A 20,674-nucleotide genomic window follows, 5' to 3' on the forward strand; every position below is an offset into this window, starting at 1 on the left:
GCAAACAGAAATCCCAAGCCATGGAAAAGAAGTAACTTGTGGTACTGAAAAAGAAATGCAATCCAAAGGATGAGACAAACTAACCCCATTAAATATAAGAAATTCACATTTATCTAAATTTAGCAATAATCCAATTCTTGCAAATGCATCAGCAACAGATCGGACAGAACGCGCTAAATCGGTCTCAGTTCGGCTAATAAGAAGCAAGTCGTCAGAATAAGCTAAGTATGATACGTCTGCGAATCCTGTAAAGCAACAACTACGTATACCAGACAAAACATTTTCAATAAAAGCATTAAAGATATGAGGAGAGAGAACTCCTCCCTATCTCACTCAACACTAGACTGGTATATATCCAAAAAAATCACCATTTCCTGATTTTAATCTTAAATAAGAATTTGAATACCAGAACTTCAAAACCAAAATCACAGACGCATTCACACCGCGCTGACTAAGAGCATACCAAGCCTGAGCATGGCAAACACTATTGAATGCTCTAGATATATCAAGGGTGCAAAAATAAAGACTATTAACACTATAACTATTCCGAGTGGCTTCCTTAATAAGCTGCGCTAAAACACGATGAGCATGTTGAAAGCTCAGACCTGACCGGAAGCCGAACTGGTTAGCCTCATAATTAAAAATTCATCGATATGTGGGAGTAAAACATACTCAAATAATTTACTTAGAGTACAGGTGACGGTAATTGGCCTTTACGAATTACACGAATTTAGATCTTTTCCTTTCTTTAATATAGTAGTAACACTTCCACATAAAAATGAATCAGGAACAATAGATCTTGAAAGTTCAAAAACTCAAGAACTGTTTTGGAGTTGCTGAGGCCACCCGGATTGGAAATTCCCGGTGTGTCAAGATTGCCTTTAGTGATCAAGGGTCTCTTATTTCGGTTCTTAGACTGGGGTTGAAAATTGAATATGAACTGATCCGTGTCTATGAATTTAAAAAAATCTGAGAAGCTGTAACAAATGCCAGTCTCCTGAACAGCTAATTGCTAACTGTCCTAGTACCTGCTATAAATGTGCTAGATGCTGTGATCCTCATGAATATTGCAAAGACACCCCATGTACGGGCCCGATAAAATGCGGCAATTGTGGTGATGATCATGTGGCATTTAGTTTTCGCTGTTCTCGTCTCCAGACTCTTGTTAAGACCGTTACAGGACGCCTTCATAAATGAACTGTCGCAAAATTTCGGTGTGCTCGTTTAACATTAACGGCACTAAAGACAAAGTGCCAAGTCTGGAGGAAAAGTTAAGCCGTTTTGATGTCCTTCTCCTGCAAGAACACTTGCTTCCTGCCTGCAGCGTGAACTTTTTACGGAGGAATCGTGATCACATTGTGTTTATTACCAATGCTATACGGACTCGGGGTAGACCTTCTGGTGGCCTGGCGTGTTATATCAGACAGAATCTTGCAGATTTATCACCGGTGTGCTACCACTCATCTGAGCATGTTTTAGCTGTAAGACTTGGTGACTCAGTCTTAATTAATGCTTATCTTCCGCATGATAAAAAGTCGGCACAGTCGGTCTCGAGTTTTGCCAAGTTTTGTGATAAGCTACAAGGTCTAATTAGCTGAATTGAATCTCTTGGGTATTCACGGCTTCTTGCCGGTGATCTAAATTGCAACATTCACATATCATCCAGTCGATCTGAGACCCTACTAAATGCTCTACCAGCCGCGCATAGGAGCATTTAGTAGGGTCTCAGATCGACTGGATGATATGTGAATGTTGCGATTTAGATCACCGGCAAGAAGCCGTGAATACCCAAGAGATTCAATTCAGCTAATTAGACCTTGTAGCTTATCACAAGACTTGGCAAAACTCGAGACCGACTGTGCCGACTTTTTATCATGCGGAAGATAAGCATTAATTAAGACTGAGTCACCAAGTCTTACAGCTAAAACATGCTCAGATGAGTGGTAGCACACCGGTGATAAATCTGCAAGATTCTGTCTGATATAACACGCCAGGCCACCAGAAGGTCTACCCCGAGTCCATATAGCATTGGTAATAAACACAATGTGATCACGATTCCTCCGTAAAAAGTTCACGCTGCAGGCAGGAAGCAAGTGTTCTTGCAGGAGAAGGACATCAAAACGGCTTAACTTTTCCTCCAGACTTGGCACTTTGTCTTTAGTGCCGTTAATGTTAAACGAGCACACCGAAATTTTGCGACAGTTCATTTATGAAGGCGTCCTGTAACGGTCTTAACAAGAGTCTGGAGACGAGGACAGCGAAAACTAAATGCCACATGATCATCACCACAATTGCCGCATTTTATCGGGCCCGTACATGGGGTGTCTTTGCAATATTCATGAGGATCACAGCATCTAGCACATTTATAGTAGGTACTAGGACAGTTAGCAATTAGCTGTTCAGGAGACTGGCATTTGTTACAGCTTCTCGGGATTTTTTTAAATTCATAGACACGGATCAGTTCATATTCAATTTTCAACCCCAGTCTAAGAACCGAAATAAGAGACCCTTGATCACTAAAGGCAATCTTGACACACCGGGAATTTCTAATCCGGGTGGCCTCAGCAACTCCAAAACAGTTCTTGAGTTCTTGAACAGAGATAAATCAAACGAGTCGCCAATCCCTTTTGTGATTCCGTAGAATTTCCTTTCCAGAAACTTCACATCCGATCCACGCACATGGCTGCCAAATTGACACATTTTGTGTCAAAATGACACAATTTGATGTTGCGTGAAACAATGACACATTCAGACGAAATGATGACACAATCGACGAAAATGACACATTTTTCAATAAAAAATGACACAATCGACAAAAATGACACATTTTTCAAAAAAAGATGACACATTTTTCAAAAAAAATGACACATTTTTGTCATCCTAGTCTTGATTTTTAAATGGTGATGAAAGAAAAGTAAAATTTCAATTTTCTACCTCCAGAAAAGCTACAAATTAATGGAAGGGAATAGTGCTGCCTGACGGTGGCAATAGTAAACAAACAGTGCAGAATACAGGACAGATGCCATCACCGTATTTAAAATTTAAACTACGCGAAAATAACTCCCATAGGCAGAAATTTCAAATCAAAATGCACGCTGAATATCTGAACTTAATTGGCTTCTTGATTGAGTATTTGATGTAGCCAACTGGTACGTACTTAATAGTAAAAATTAAACAGCATGCAGATTACAAAAGCTGTGTGCATAAGCAGCAACTCCCATTTTTAGGAGTATAGGAGGGGTATCCAACCTTGGACAAGATTACAAATTTCCAGAGATTTCTTTCCTTCAGAATAATCCATCTGGCCTTAAAACGCACCAAAAAATATGACAGAAATACTAGATTGAAGCTGGTTGAATGGCTTACATATTGAGTAAATAAAAAGCTTAGCCAATAAAGCCGATTACGTATAGAGCTGATTACGATTACGACGTCATACAAAAAGTATATTTTCAATTTGCTGTCGGAATTGATTGTCCCAAAAACTTTTATAGATGGAAACTTGCCTCGTTGGCCGCCCAGACACAAATTCATAGTGTGTAACATTATTTAATCGAATGTTTCTATTTCTTTCATGACGTCTCAAAAAGGTCAAGATCCCAAGATAATAGGATAAGGTTAAGTTTACTCCTTTTTGAACTGATTTGGAAAAGATTATATATTCAAAACTCTAAATAAAGATACCACCTGTAACAAATTAAATATGATACCACCTGTAACAAAAAAATATGACACATTTTGTGACACATTATGGAATCTGAGATGACACAAAAAGCACATTTTCGGAAAAAATATGACACACTCTCTAAGAAAATTTTGGCAGCCCTGTCCACGCAAGACTGATCGGACTGAATCACAAAAGCCGCTTGCCGCAACGCTGTCAATATTCACAATTATTCTGTCTCCAGAGGCGCGAATATTCTCAACACATTCATGTCCGGCAATTTTATCAATCATAGCTTTTCGTTTCGATGGATTGTCAAGATCACGCGGTGTCTTCGTGATAACGATTGTTGCTTGATTTGTTACAACTGGAATGGAAGCATCACCGTCCCCTGGTAATCCTGGGAAGCGGAGATCATAAGCAGTCACCTTATCTTTAATTTGCAGCAGGGTCTGATGAAGAGTATTAATTTTTGCCGAGAGCCTAGAATAGGCTAATGCAGGCAAGCACAGAACCTCTGTGGGGGAACGTATCACAAAAACAGGAATGATAGGAAAAGGCTCAGTTTTCATTTTCTGAAACTGTTCAAGCATGTCCTTCAGGTGATTCATTAGAGGATTTGGTCCCGTGCGTTTAGGACAAGCATCCGTAATGGACAGCTTTTCCCACAGCAGCTTCTTCCCCTTCGTAATATCAGCCAGCTCAAAAAAGTCAACAGCTGATTTTAAAATCACTACATATTCCACTCCTCTCTCCAAGTTATACTGAAGAAAGTTCAGAACGGGGGAAAAAACTAAACATTCCGAAGGTTCAAGATCGAAGTCCATTTTCCTTGTACATTCGTCAATCCAAACCAGTAATGAAGGAACTTAGGAACAAGGGAAGTGTAAGGACCCCCTCAACTATTCCCCGCAATTTACGAGTAACTTAATACCGGCAGGTACAATACGTCGCTTGCGGGAGGTTCCTTCCCCTCTTCTGCTTATTCCCAGTACACTTCTCAATGATACAGTGCTTCCACTTTTTTTTTCTGAAAATCAGTAACGACTCCAAAAAAGTCGGGAGATTATCGGGAGATTTTTTTTGAAGTCGGGGAAAAAATCAGGAGGTTTTAAACAGCTGTTTTGTCTCACATACTAGTTGTATTGGTGGTAAAAATGTCAGTAATAGAGAGACAGAACAAAGTAGAATCGAAAATATGTGTAGGCTACCTACAGACAATGATTTATTTAATTTTAGCCCACTTGTTAATTCCAGCAGAGTTATACAAAACAATCTAAAAGGAATGATATGAAACACAACAAGAGCTAGTAGCTCGTATGGCACTTGCAAGGCTGGTTCAGAAAATGAAATACAGAATTTGCTTTTCGTTCTGATCATTTGAAACCAAAACCCTTGAGATAAAAATAACCATGAACTTGGAAATCACGAGAATGTATCGTTTTGTAAAAAGTATTTTATTTTTGGCTGTAATGATGCGTACTTTTCTGTAAATGATTTATCCAGAACATCTGTTTTTTATTCCCACAAAGTTACATCCCGATCTCTCCAGTCTAAGCCGGTCACGTATCCTTCCCCCCCCCCAAATAGTTATCGGATCCGGTCCGGACATGAAAAAGGTCACCAGAGACATGTCCTCTGTTCAATTATTAAAGTTCACTCGAATCTGATCACCCGTTCCAAATTTACGCATGACTCAATATTGCGGATTCCCCCTTCCTCCACTCCCCCTAAGACTATCGAACCGAGTAAATTTTTATTTACAAGTCAGTTTGATCGGGTCCCTGATAAGCCGATCCCACCATTCTAACCGTTTTTCGAGATTTCCGGTCTCCCAAAACAGAACAAAATAACACACTTTGAAGAGCAAAATAATACACTTTTAATACACTTTGACATAAAATTTAGACATATTGGCACTTTGAAAACAGATTTGTCCCTTTGAAAACAGATTTGGTATGGCTGGCTTTGGCCTACATCTTAAAATCCATCCTCCTATCCTCCTATATTGTGAAGCAGAGCAAAATAACACTAGACAGTAGCGCCAAGACCTGGAAAAAGTGAGACACACTCGAACAGCAGCCACACTAGCGATAGTGAACGTCCCTACTGATACTCAATCGGTCTTGCACCAGCGCTGGCTCCAATAACTTCATATTTTGAACAAAGCAAAAAAAAGATACGACCTCCCCAGTTTCCTCGACGTGTGCAGACCACATATTACCTTTACTAGAAATTTCTAAACCCGCATGTTTGTCTCGCTTTAAATGTCGCAAGCGTAGTGGGTGGCGCTATGAGTATGGCCCGTTTGCAAAGCAAGGAAAGCATAGTTCTTGACCCTACTACCTAGTGTTATTTTGCTCTGTTGTGACTTGTGAAGCCGATTTCGCCGACACTCGAAATCGTTATTTTGATATAGGCTAGGCTAGTAGTCTGGCGAATACCGGATATCTATAAGACCCGTAAGAATAGTGTATTCGAATTTGTACTATAGAATCCTTGAACTGGCAACAGGTTAAGAATTGGTTTCAAGTTAAAACATGTTATCTTGGTAAAGAAACAGATCATAGAAGCAGAAAAGCCGCCTACCCCCTAGGACAGGTCAGTAGCCTACTTCTTGGATTGCCCACGTGCAGGGATGTATAATTGTCCAGTTCCAGTAAACTTGGTACTTACCCTAAAAAAATCCTGTCACGTAAGGTAAGCCACGTCCTTATTGTACACAAATTATCCAGTGGAAATTAACTATCTGAGTTGACTGATCAGATCAGATGAAGTTATGAACTGAGAATCAAATCAAATCAACCCTTTTTCGAACACAACAATGGTCTCTCATGGGACAAGCTGCCGACTAGGTCATTAATTAGGGTCCGCAGTTGACTTCTGCGAATCAAACGCGGCCGGCGGCTTTGAAATCCCCCTTTTACGGGCAGCAAAGACATATTTTGCATTCTGCCAGACAATCAAGAAAGATCAGAAACTTCAAGTTGGACAGAGCTCAATTCAACAGAAATCGGGAGGAAATTTCAGTCGGGAGATTTTCCAAAAAGTCGGGAGATCTCCCGATAAATCGGGAGGAGTGGAAGCACTGCAATGATATGAAATCAAAAATTATCTATGATCATTGAATTAATTCGAGTTTAAACCACTGAATTAATGCAATTTAAAATTGAGAAAAAAAATATATTCACTCTGAATCTAGGTCAAGTTGAACCATAGCAAATATTACGAAATAACAACTGAATTAGCTACGGTCACTAAAAAGTTCACAGCACTTAATTAATACAAGTCCAAAGCAGGTTTTAAAATCCAATAAATCCATAGAGGTGTTCGCACTTTGAAGACTAAATGAAGACTGATAAGGGGTTGCCTGTCTAGTCCCACCACTCTTTATGAAAAATCTTAGATTATGCTTTAATGGGATCTTGAATAGAAGTATATACTGTGTTAGAACTTTAGCGGACATATTATTAAAACTACATAGTATTGTTTCTTTTCATTTTAAGTTTTAACGTCATTCTTTACTTTAATTTAAAAAAGTTGTTTCTTTTTATTTTCAAAAGGCCAAATTCTTTTCATAGAAAATAATATTACTATTTAACGACATTTTAGAAGTATACATTTACAATTAGAGGTTGACTGTTCACCAAAAATACTTTAAAACAAGATCTAAGAGCTCATATGGCACTTGTGACGAGGCAAGAAGAGCTAAAAGCCAAGAGCTCATATTGTATGAGCTTTAACAAAATTCTAAAAATCAATAGATTCATTAAAAAGGAAAATCAGAGGTCTAATGACAGTCAGGATTTAAAATAAGAGCTCTGAGTCACGATGTCCTTCTAAATATCACAATTCATTAAGATCCGATCACCCACTCGTAAGTTACAAATACCTCATTTTTTCTAATTTTTCCTCTCCCTTAAGCCCCCCGGGTGGTCAAATCTGGGAAACGACTTTATCAAGTCAATTTGTGCAGCTCCCTGAAACGCCTACCAATTTTCATCGTCCTAGCACGTCCAGAAGTACCAAACTCGCCAAATTACTGAACCCCTCTCCCCAACTCCCTCAAAGAGAGCGAAACCGGTACGGTTACGTCAATCACGTATCAAGGATATTTGCTTATTCCATCCACCAAGCTTCGTCCCGATTCCTCCACTCTGAGCGTTTTCCAAGATTTCCAATTTCCCCCTCTAACTCCCCCCAACGTCAACAAATCTGGTCGGGATTTGAAATAAAGGCTGTGAGACATGGATTCCTTCTAAATATCAAATTTCATTAAGATCCGGTCACCCGTTTTTAAGTTTAAAATACCTCAATTTTTCTTATTTTTCCAAATTAACACACCCCCCCAGCTCCTCCAAAGAGAACGGATCCGTTCCAATTATATCAATCACATTTCTAGAACTTGCGCTTCTTCTTCCCATCAAGTTTCATCCTGATCTCTCCACTCTAAGCGTTTTCCAAGATTTATGTTTCCCTTCTCCAACCCCCTATGTCCCCGGATCCAATTCGAGTCGAAAATGGAGCATCTGAGACATAAGATCTTTCAATATATATCAAGTTTCATTAAGGTCCGATCACCTATTCGTAGGATAAAAATATCTCAATTTTCACATTTTCGAGAAATTCCTGTTCTCCCCCTCCAACGCCCCCCAATGTCACAGGATCTGGTCGGAATTTAATATTAGAGCCTTAAAGCACAAGATCCTTCTAAATATCAAGTTTCATTAAGATCTGGTCACCCGTTCGTAAGTTACAAATACCTCATTTTCCGAATACCCCCCCCCCTCAACTCCACCAAAGAGAGTAGATCTGGTCCAGTTATGTCAGTCACGTATCTTAGACATGTTTTCATTCTTCCCATCCAGTTTCATGATCTCTCTGCTTTAAGTATTTTCTAAGATTTCCGGTCCCCCCCCCAACTGCTCCCCCCCAATGACGTTGGATCCGGTTGAGATTTAAAATAAGAGATATGAGTTACGAGATCCTTCTAAATGTGAAGTTTCATGAAGATCCGATCCCTCCTTCTTAAGTTAAATATGCGTCATTTTTTTTTTAATTTTTCAGAATTAACCATCCCCCCCCCCACAATAGAGCGGATGCGTTCCAATTATGTCAATCACTTATCTAAGACCTCTGCTTATTTTTCCCACCAAGTTTCATCCCGATCCCTCCAATCTAAGCGTTTTCCATGATTTTAGGTTCCCCCCAATGTCACCAGATCCAGTTGGGATTTAAAATAGAAGCTTTGAGACACGATATCCTTCTAAATATCAAATTTCATTGAGATATGATCATCTGTTCGTAAGTTAAAAATACATCATTTTTTTCTAATTTTTAGAATCCCCCCCCCAACTACCCCAAAGAGGGTGGATCCGTTCCAGTTATGTCAATCTTGTATCTAGGACTTGTGCTTATTTTTCCCACCAAGTTTTATCCCGATCCCTTCACTCTAAGTGTTTTCCAAGATTTTAGGTTCCCCCTCCCAACTCCCCCCCAGTGTCACCAGATCCAGTCGGGATTCAAAATAACAGCTCTGAGACACAATATCCTTCCAAACATCAAACTTCATTAAGATCTGATCAACCGTTCGTAAGTTAAAAATACTTCATTTTTTCTATTTTTTTCAGAATTAACCGGCCCCCCACTCCCTCCACCCTTCAGATGGTCAAATCGAGAAAACGACTATTTCTAATTTAATCTGGTCCGGTCCCTGATACGCCTGCCAAATTTCATCGTCCTAGCTTACCAGGAAGTGCCTAAAATAGCAAAACCGGGACCGACAGACAGACAGACCGACAGAATTTGCGATTGATATATGTCACTTGGTTAATACCAAGTGCCATAAAAAATATTTTTTATACAAAAAAAAAATTATAGACTGCAAAAATTGTTTAAGAAAACTTAAATTTTATTTCAAGTTTTCTTATTACTCCGGAAGCTTGAATATCATATTTTCTACTTAAATATTTTTACTTAGGTTTGGAGAAGACACAAGAAGTGGAAGTGCAACAGGCAAATCGGGATTGCAGCTACTTGTTGCAACTTTCATACACATGAAAAATCCGTATCAACTTTTAATCATTCCACTGACTCTTTGGTCCGGGTTTGAACAAGCTTTCTTGGGTGCTGATTTTACTGCAGTATGTCATTTTAGTTTTATTTTCTTCTTTTTGTCCTTATCCACTTTAATTGAATTTGTATTTCGATACGTATTTAAACGAGTCTTGCTCTATATGGTTAACTAAGGTCATGCAAAACGCATACAAAAACCCGTTTAAAATTCTTCCTTCTGAACTTACTTAAAACATCCTTGAAAATTTTATAATTCTCTTACTGGAATGAAATCTTCAGGGATGTATTAACCCCAAAGTAGAAACAAAGTTTCTGATTTTGCTGATTTCAAACACGTATAATATGCATATGCAATAGACAAACACGCCTAAGCTCCCTGAGCAGGCATAAAAAGGGGAAGTTACTTTAAGGAAAGGGTAGAGGTCAATTCCAAAAAGGTGGGTTCAGTAAAATGCAATTATAGGCCTCTATATTGAACAGATGATAAGATACACAAAAACAATTATGTTATCTCAAGAAGGAAGGGCAGAGGCCCGAACGCTCAATAATTTCAAACTACCAGTCTCTCGGTTCCCTCCAGGATCAACAGCTAACTCTAAAAACGCAGAAATTCACTTGCGAGGTGGCTTGAATCGGAGGGGCTCACTAAAAACAAACAACAGGTGAATTGATTGCAAAATATAAGAAACCCCAGGAAAAATTACAGCAAATTTTTTTCAGAGAGGGGGAGGGGAAGCCCCTCCATCTGTTTATTTGCTTCAAAAGAGCTTGTAAGCCTATAGACTATCTCGACTGTCAGCCTTTTCAAAGTCATTCGCTTGCAATGTTTATCAATCTGAATCTAATTCGAAGTTTTATTATGATCCCTTTAAAAATAAGTTCGACCCAAACATTTACTCTATGATTTTTAATGAAATTATCAGTTTCTTTTTCTTATCTTGAATAGAATTTCAGAAAAAAAAACACTTCTTTAAAACTCAGATTCAGAGAGATGAGAATCATGAGAAAAATTTTTGGGAGACAATACTCCAGCAATGATGAAGCCAAAGCCTTAACCTTACTGCTTAATTTTGCCTCAAGACTTATTTGAAAAGAATTGGCAGCGGTAAACCAAAATAAGCCTTAGAGACAAGCTTATAATAAGGGTATGCCACCCAACATGAATCAACTTCCCAAATTGAACTTAAGGATTTCCATTTTTAGCGTAACTGATGCAGCGGATACGAATCAAATAACATCTGACTTATTGTGTAAGTACGTATTCTTATTCTCGTAGTAGCAACTATTCTTTGGATAGCGAAAATGAACCAATATCCATTGTATGTAACAGTAAAAAGTCAAATTGGATGTTGGCACCCCAGTCTTTTGAGTCGGACTTACTATTGCGCCATGGTCGAGACACTGTATAGTTCTAGGATATGTCTTTACATTTGAGTTTTTAAAAAAATCGTTTGATGTAAAAGTGTTTTCTTTAGGCATTTCAGCTATGCTCAAATATTTATTTTTTTCTTTTAATTATTAAGAGCGGAAAACGGAAACGGAGAGATCGAGCATTTTAGAAAAATATAAATCTATTTAAATCTTTTATAGGATCGTCAAATAAAATTTGTAGGAGTTGAGTGCCAACATTTTTTAAACTGCTATATAATGTGAGCCTAAAGGAAAAACGAAACAGAAGTGAGCCTAGAGGAAAAACAAAACAAAAACAAATTATAAAGGTGCTAAAATACTCCTGATCAAATTACTTTTAGAATTGTTTCTGTGTTGCAACATCTTAGGCATTTAAAAGATATGGTTTATTTGTCTGGTACAAAACTGATGTTTTAGTATTGAAGGTAAACTGGCCAAAACCAAGCAAACCAATGGTAGTATTAAGAAAAATTGTAGGGCTCGCAAAAATAGAGCAAGAGAGAGAGCAAGAGTGAGAGAGAGAGAAAGGGAGAAAGAGAGAGAGAGAGGGGGGGGGGGGAACTAGTGAGGGGGAAGGAGAGAGAGAGAGAGTGATTTAATATTTAGATGCAATTCGTCTGACGCCTAATGGTGTATAGGTCAACAACATTTGACCTACACTGTTAGCTGATGATCACAGCTCGTTAAGGGAGGAAAGTATATCTCTTGTTTTAGCTCTAGGGAGTAATCAATCGTGTTCTGTTGTCAACCCCTCTTCCGGTGGCCTGGAAGGGCCCAGCATGACACATCTTATGGAAGTCATCCCCGTCTAATCCGAGCCATATAACCTTAGTACCACTACCTTCTTGGCCCGACTTCAACGGTTACATGTGGTTGCTTAGTTATAGACTTGATGCGGATGTAGCATATTCTATCCGTCCAGGTAATCACTAGCTTTATTGGCAAAAAATTATTCACGTTTCCAAACAAACTTTTCTGCATAAATATATTTAGGATACAGGATTCGCACCCACATTTCAATATGGATAATAAACTGCTGTTGAACAGGCGGAGTCGCACCTTCAGAAAAGACTTGCTACATTACCAAACATTATTCAACTCAAGAATGATGCAACTGCGAATGCATTTTGAAGCTTAATCTCGTTACCACAATAGCCGTCTTGAGTTACTACGCTGCCCAGGCACTCGAATTCGCCAACTACTTAATTTTCTCTTTTCCCAAGTTTAACACGTAACGTAAGAAAAAAAATATAAATCGCCATTAGACATGGAATTGGTCTTACATTGATCTGCAGTCCTGTCTGGGAGACTTTGAAGATAACTGCGAAAATTATTGTCTAATAATTACTTACAATATTGTTGATCGTATAAAAGTGGTTTTTTAACGAAACCTATTTAGTTAAGCTAAAATAACATTTCTTTTCTTTCAGGGTTTTATTACCTGTTCCTGGGGCGTTGGGAACGTTGGCTTTGTCTTAGTTTGCTATGGTGCTTGCAATGCGGTATGCTCTTTTCTCTCTGGATCACTTGTCCAAAAGCTTGGAAGAATTCCTATATTCACTTTGGCTGGAAGTCTAAATTTAAGTTTAGTGATTGCCATGTTTTTCTGGGTACCTGAGAGGCGAGAACCAGCGGTATACTTCGTGCTAGCTGGCCTCTGGGGTGTTTGTGACGCTATATGGCAAACTCAAATCAATGGTAAATATAAAAGCAAATTAAAAATTGTTTTTTGCTAGTACCAAATATCCATCATCAAAACATCCTAACGGAACAATAAGTTTCAAATTATTGAACTTTAAATGTGGGTCAGACGTAGCAAATGTGATGTGGCTTACCTTCTAATTTATGCAAAGAAATAGCCACTATCTAAATCTAGAAGGCTTTAAATATATTTTGCTGACCCTTCTGTAAAAGGTAAGGGCTAAAATTAAAATGGTTTAAACAAATTTTGATCTTCCAAAGTTTGGCAACGTTTTACTTGCTTCAATAATGCTGTATTTTACAGTTTCAGAAAGCAAGACATGAAATAAATTCCTTTTTTTCTTACCAAAGTTAATTAAGTTAAATTATGTCTTGACCGATGGTTATTCTCCATTGTTCAAGTAATTTGAAAGCAAACCATTTTTTTCAAAGACTTTCAATTGTCCTCTTTTGACAATTTTACTATTAAGAAAAAAGAAAAAAGGAAGCAGTATACGAAAAGTCGTATATGCATTTAGTCGTTGCAACTTATATCTGACGCATTTATAAAGAATTCAGGGCAAAATTGTAAGACTACATAATAGTATTTAATTCTTATTTGGGTATTGGATAAGTAAACCACATTTTCATAGTTAAAAGTCGGTCAAGGTTACGACCGATTACGACCGTAAAAATGAGGCTACGAGCCTGAGAAAGTTTGCCTAATTTTCGAAAAGAGGGAAACACCTTCTCAAGTCAATGAATTTAATAATAATCGCACCATCAGATTCAGCGTATCAGAGAACCCTGCTGTAGAAGTTTCAAGCTCCGATCTTCAATTTACATTTTCTGCCAGAAGAAAAAACACGGTGGAGTATTTATTTGTTTTTCATTTGTTTGTTCGTTTTTTACCAGGGATAAATAAAAAAAACTAGTTTTTTTAACTGAAAGTAAGGGGCGACATTAAAACTTAAAACGAACAGAAAATACTCCGTATATGAAATGGGTTGTCCCCTCCGCAATTCCTCTCTCTTTACGCTAAAGTTTTTAATTGTTTAAAAAAGTAGAATCGTGGCAAAGAGTCAAACTTTAGCGTAAAGAGCGAGGGATTGCGGAGGGGACAACCCATTTCATATACGGAGTAATTTCTGTTCGTTTTAAGTTTTAATGTCGCTCCTTACTTTCAGTTAAAAAAACTAGTTTTTTTTTATTTAATTTCTGAACGTTTTTGAATTAGTGCATGTTTGATTTTGGCTCGTACATAAATTATTAACATGAAATTTGCATATTAATTCATTTTTGGCTAAATGGCTTTCTCTTAGTTTTGATCAGACGATTTTGAGAAATAAGGGATGGGGAAGGAGGCCTAGTTGCCCTCCATTTTTTCGGTTACTTAAAAAGGCAACTAGAACTTTTAATTTTTAACGAACGTTTTTATTAGTAAAAAATATACGTAACTTAAGAATTAACTTACGTAACAAACTTTTATATTCTTTAATTTTTATTAATATATATGAGGGGGTTTGTCCCCTCGTTAATACCTCGCTCTTCATACTAAATCTTAAGTTTTGTCCCAATTCTTTGAGAATGACCCCTGAATCAGAAAGGCCGTAGAATAAATAGTTGAAATTACTAAAAATACTTTAGCATAAAGAGCGAAGTATTTATCTCCTCCTAAATATCTCGCTCTTTATGCTAAAGTATTTTTAGAACCCCTCATATGCGTAATAATCTCTGTTCGTTTTAAGTTTTAATGCTACTCCGTACTTTCAATTGAAAAAACTTTTTCATGTTTATATTTTCATTGGTTTTTTTTTAATAGTAATGCTAGAAAATCTTGCGCCCTTTTCATTGAATTTCTCTTCCCCCATGAAATATTACTCCAAGGAAAGGTCCTCCCACATAGCCCCCTCCCCTCAACCCCACACCTAAACGAAAAAATCCCCCTGAAAACGTCGGTACACTTCCCAATACCCATTAATGTATGTAAACATTGGTCAAAGTTTGTAACTTGCAGCCCCTCCCCCAGGGACTGTGGGGGAGTAAGTCATCCCCAAAGACATAGTTATTATGGTTTTCGACTATACGGAACAAAACGGAACAAATCTCAAAATTTTTATCCGTTGACTTTGGGAAAAAATGAGCGTGGGAGGGGGCGTAGGTGCCCTCCAATTTTTGTCACTTAAAAAGGGCACTGAACTTTTCATTTCCGTTAAAATGAGCCCTCTTGCAACATTCTAGGACCGCTTGGTCGATACGATGACCCCAGGGAAAAACAACAAACAAAAAAATGAACACGCACCCGTGAGCTTCTGGCAAAATTCGAAATTCTGGCAAAAAATACGAAATTCCACATTTTTTGTAGATTGTACCTTGAAATTTTTTCTATAGGGTTCTCTGACACGCTGATTGCGATGGTGTGATTTTCGTTAAGATCCTACGAATTTTAAGGGGTGTTTGCCCCTCTTTTTCCAAAATAAGGCAAATTTTCTCAGGCTCGTAACTTTTGATGACAAAGACTAAATTTGATGAAACTTATATATTTAAAATCAGCATAAAAATCCGATTCTTTTGATGCATCTTTTAGCATCGAAATTCGGTTTTTTAGAGTTTCGTTTACTATTGGGCCGGGTCGCTCCTTCCTACAGTTCGTTACCACGATTTGTTTGATGATCGTATCCAACTGTGGTCTTAGAATAAGGGTAATGGGCTCATTTGAACCAAAATTTAAAGTTTAAGTGCTCTTTTTAAGTAACCAAAAAAATTAGACGGCAGCTAACCCCCTCCCCCCACGCTCCTTTTTTCGACAAAGCAGTTCGATCAAAATTTTGATATAGCTATTTTTTTTAGCATTGTTGAAAGGTCCAATAAATATGCCTTAAAAGATAACATGAACCCCCCAACCTCTGGGAGAAGGTCTATTAGTTATAAAATTTGTTTAAGCGTAGTATTTGTTATTGGGAAGTATGCATATATTTTTCGAGGAGTTCAAAAGCTAGGAAGAATTCCTATAATTACTTTGGCTGGAAATCACTAAATTTAAAGTTTAAATTTTCTAAGTTTAAGTTTAGTGATTGTCATGTTCTTCTGGGTACCTGAGAGGCGAGAACCAGTGGTATACTTTGTGCTAGCTGGCCTTTGGGGTGTTAGTGACGCTATAGGGCAAACTCGAATCAATGGGCTATCTCAAATTTTGAGATAGCTATTTTTTCAGCATAGTTGAAAGGACCGTTAAAAATACCTTTAGAGGTAACATAACCCCCAAAACCTAAGGGGAAAGATATTTAAGTTATGAAATTTGCTCATTGTCTACTTATAGTATTTGTTATTAGGAAGTATGCATACATTTTTCGGGGGACCCCCACAACTCCTGTTGAAACGTCTTTAAGTTATGAGATGTGCTCATTGTTTACGTGTAGAGTTTGTTATTGGAAAGTATGCACACATTTTCCGGTGAGAGGGGTTGAATATTCTGATGGGGGATTTTCCACAGGGAGAATTTTCCATAGTTAGTGAAAATTCCTGCGGTGTGAATTTTCAGGGGAGATTTTTTACTGAGGGAATTTGCCAGAATTCCTGTACAAAATTCTTTTTACTGTCTTATTTTCTCTTTGCCGACTCAATCTTGCGTGCGGAGATGTTAATGGTAATTACCCGGGGCAAAGTTTCACCACGATCGAGTTGTCTAGAGGATCTTTTCGTGGAGGGGGAGCCAGATTTCCTGACATGACTAAAAAACGATCAGAAATTAAACATAATAAAACAATTTTTCTCAACTTAAAGTAAGGAGAAACATTAAAACTTAAAACAAACAGAAACATTTACATATATGACGGGGTTTGTCCCCTCTTCAATACCTTGCTCTTTACGCTAAAGTTTGACTTTGTGTCCCAGATTTTCAAGAAGGACCCTCGGTAAACAATAGTCAGTTAATTAGAACAATAAGAAGTTTTTTCAAAAGTAATAAAAACTTTAGTGTAAAGAGAGAGATATTAAGGAGGGGGAAACCTCCCTACTTATATACGTAATAATTTCTTGTCATTTTAAGTTTTAATGTTTCTCCTTATTTTCAGTTGAGAAATCTTGCTTTTTTATTATTTAATATTTGGCAAGACGTGTCACTTTGGTTTCACATGCTCCTAAGATTATGTTAGAAAAATCACCAAGGGCCAATACCTCGACACATCCAAGCACCTAAAGTGTTTTCACTAATATTCTGTCATTTCCGCTATTGATTTTTACTAAATGGCAATTACAATAAGATTGATTTTAATTTCAGCTTTTTATGGATTCATATTTGCTGGCCAAGAGGAGGCTGCATTTAGCAACTACAGGCTTTGGGAGTCCATCGGTTTTATCGTAGCCTATTCCTATCAAAACAATCTTTGTGTCTCTGACAAACAATGGGTGCTGATAGGAGTTTTAGTCACTGGCATGGCTGGCTATTATGCGATTGAAGCTAAGGAGACAAGAAGAAAAGCATACAAGAGTGGATAACTGTTTTTAATATGCCAATGAGCAGGCACGTACACAGGAATTTTCGGGGGGGGGGGCAAAATCTTCGAAACAGCAGATTTAAAGTAGCACTTTTTTATTTATTAATGCAAAAAGCACGTATATCAGAAAATACAGATTAACTTTAATCTGTAGTATCGTAGCGGATGGGGGGAAGAAGACTGAAGCTTCAAAACTACGTTTTTAGGCTCAAGTTATGTTCAGAGCGATTTAGAACCAGTGACTAATCTATTATATCCCACGGAAAGGGAAATTTTAGGGTTAACAGTGCAATATGGGTGCTGCGGGGGTAGTTCTTCTATTGCAAAACCGTAGATTTTAATGAAAAATTATAGTAAGCTGTACTTTATCCTGAAAAGGGGGGATAAACGCCCTAATATTAAGGATAATTCTATTTTGCTGTGGAAAGCAAACTCTCTTTACAAAAAAAAATAACATTACAATTGCTAATTACTTCAAAGAGGGTAAAAAGTTAGACAAAGTGGATTAATAATTGGGTAGTGACTTGACCGGATAATTGCATGCTGTAAAACCCCCCAAAAAAGGCTTCACACATGTATCTAGATTCTTAATAAATGTCCTATTTTTGCCAAAATCCCAAGAAACCATGGGGAAATTAAACATTTCACAAAATTTCGAGGGGGTCGAAGGCCCCCCACCCTGCGTACGTGCCAGCCAATGAGTTATAATTTCAGAGGGGAAAAGCAATTCAGGGCCTGCAAAAGAGATTTGACAATTTCTTGGAAGTCAAAAATAGTCTTGAGTCCATTTATTTCACCTGTAGTTAAGCTTTACAGTGATTTTTGTTTCTGGTTTTGTATCTTAGACTGAAGCATTTTATTCCTAGGAATTTCAACCCTCTTAACTTTTCCCTACTCCCTTAAACTCGTCAACTTGTCTACTATGGGCGGTGATAAACTATTCCTATTTGTTAGATTTTTTTGTCACGCTCTTCATTTTTGTTCTCGATAATCCAATTTTTTTTCGAAAGAACTTTCCCCTTGCTCTTCATGATTTTTCCTCTCTCCCCCGTAAATCTCGCCTCCTGTTCTTGAGGGAAACATTTATTTTTGTTTCAATGATTTCTGTCCCTTTCTCGCATTATCGTATAATAGCTTGTACTATATTTTAATTTTCGTCACCCTGCTCATGCATCAATGTTTTGGATACGGTTTGAAGTTGTTTTGTATATCCTTGAACTATTTATCTTTTAATAAATTTTTCTATTAAAGCTTCTTTTGTGCATACACTGTCATTCTATTCTGGTAACTAATTTGACTAAAGACCAAAAACCGTTAACTGTAAAGGTGACATCTTTTATTGGGCAAATTTTCATTGTTTTTTGCTATCACCGAAAAAAGCAACGCCATTTCATTTGTCATTACACAAAGTGTCATTATACTTATATGTCATCAGACAGAATATTATTATTTTCTGTCATTGAAAGAAATATCATTAGTGAGGTCTTAGCATACGTCTAACCCCCGTACCCCTCCGCCTTGCGAGTGACTGTCTTGCTTTTAATGCATTTTCATAAATATTCCACTAAGGCTCTAGCGCGACTGGGGAATTCCAAAGCTGAGGCTAAAACTGTCCTCGAGGACTTTATCTACTGATCCTTAGACTGACTTGACTAGATTATAAGGCTCTTTCGTTGGGGATTCACAGGCCAGAGTCCAAGGGCTCAAAGAGTGCCTTCTCTCAAAAATTTTTTTTATGGTATTTGTCCCAAAGAGAGAAATTTAAATATTTTGGGAATATGTGAGACCATACAGTTGCAAGATAGCATTAGGGGTAATTTAAAACTGGATGCCATCCCCCCTTATGCTTAGTAACGATAAAAAATCGAAGAAAGAAAAAACATACAAAGAAATATAATTATTTTTAATGCTAAATTTGAACGTTTTACAAAGCTTATGCCGTGTTTAGACGTTTCAAATGTTCGTTTCGAAGTAATCAGCTAACCTTCTGTTCAATGGCAGAAAATTTGATATTTTGTACGATGACAGATAAAAACAATGACACAATTTTAAATGGAGGATTAAACAATATTTGCGTTTTCGCTTAGCTGTGGACCTTAATATTAGCCCGATACAGTTGTACTTAAAAAGGTTCTGTTGTTGCATGTTTCAATCTCTCAGCCCCTGGACTTTGGTCTTTTAACCCAAGCGCGAAAACGCCTTGTGAACAAGTCAAGTCAGTCTAAAGACTAGCATATAAATCCTCAGGAATAACTTTAGCCTCACCTTTGAACTTTGCCATTGGGGCTAAGGCCGAAGTGAAATATTTATGAGAACGCATTATAAGCTGGCCTGTCATACAAAATGAGGGTGGGAGGGGGGTAGACGCTTGCTAAAACCTCTCTAATGACCGTCTGTTCAACGGTAAAAAAAAAGGATGACGTTTTGCCCAGTCACAGATAAAAACAATGACAATTTGTCCGATGACGAATAAAAACGACATAGCTTTTTTCAATGATAACAAAAATCAATTATCATTTGTCTAATGGCAAACAAAAGGGATAACAATTTGCCCAATAGCAAGGAAAAACAATGACAGCTTCTCCAATGAAAAGATAAAAAACAACAACAGTTCGTACAACGACAAGCAAACACGATGACAGATCATATAATGAAAAGAAAAATAATGCCAGTTATACTGATGGCAGAAAAAACCAATGACAAGTTTGCCTATGACAGTCGTGGTAATGACAGGAAAATATAAGGCAAAAAAATTGACCAAATTATTTTATGTTAAATTGTCTGGATACAAATTTTGAAACCTAACTGCTAAACACCCATTTGATAAGATTTTGTTGAGGAACTCTCTAACAAATAAGTTTTTAAATCCTACCGCTTCCTCCGGTCAACAATTGCAACTGTTCCCCGATAATTTGTCAAATTTGACCACGGATACAACTTGTTTGATTATTGAAGAGGTTTTTTTGAGAGGTTTATGTAACTTACTTGTGCAAACGAGACAGATCTGCATTCCTCCAAGTTTTTTTGATGATTGTCATTTCCTGTCACATCATTTCTCTGATCAACACATGTTATGTGACATAGTGTACACCCCCAAAAAATAAACAAACAAACGATGTGTTAAGCTTGTATGGGGAGGGTTTCCTCAGCAAGAGAGGTCTCCATTACCTGGTAATTCTTAATACGCTAACTACTTTAGTTCATTACTTTATTAATAGGCTAATATACTGTGTCTGTCCAAAAAGAGTGCCAATGTTATAAAAACGAAGAGAAATACATAATGTAAACCAAAGAGGGACGGTTAACACTTTCGTAAATCTACACATGTTTTTCAGAAAAGAGTCTGATA

The 20,674-nt window shown here is 37.5% G+C and overlaps 1 protein-coding gene across 2 annotated transcripts in view; it reads left to right on the top strand.

The window, feature by feature from the left end:
- LOC136031947 (protein unc-93 homolog A-like) overlaps positions 1 to 18,575 on the top strand; it is a 46,387-nt gene extending 27,812 nt beyond the window's left edge. Inside the window, exons 6-9 of one of the 2 annotated variants that reach the window (XM_065711953.1) lie at positions 9,645 to 9,807; positions 12,580 to 12,847; positions 17,109 to 17,339; positions 18,019 to 18,137. In XM_065711953.1, the coding sequence (XP_065568025.1) occupies positions 9,645 to 9,807; positions 12,580 to 12,847; positions 17,109 to 17,326 (649 nt within the window). In that variant the 3' untranslated portion in view covers positions 17,327 to 17,339; positions 18,019 to 18,137. Of the gene's footprint in view, positions 1 to 9,644; positions 9,808 to 12,579; positions 12,848 to 17,108 lie in introns of both variants that reach the window. The other variant, XM_065711952.1, reaches the window with a different exon arrangement.
- Positions 18,576 to 20,674: the final 2,099 nt, after the last annotated feature.

This window comes from Artemia franciscana, chromosome 10, assembly GCF_032884065.1.
Source record: "Artemia franciscana chromosome 10, ASM3288406v1, whole genome shotgun sequence".
NCBI lineage: Eukaryota > Metazoa > Arthropoda > Branchiopoda > Anostraca > Artemiidae > Artemia > Artemia franciscana.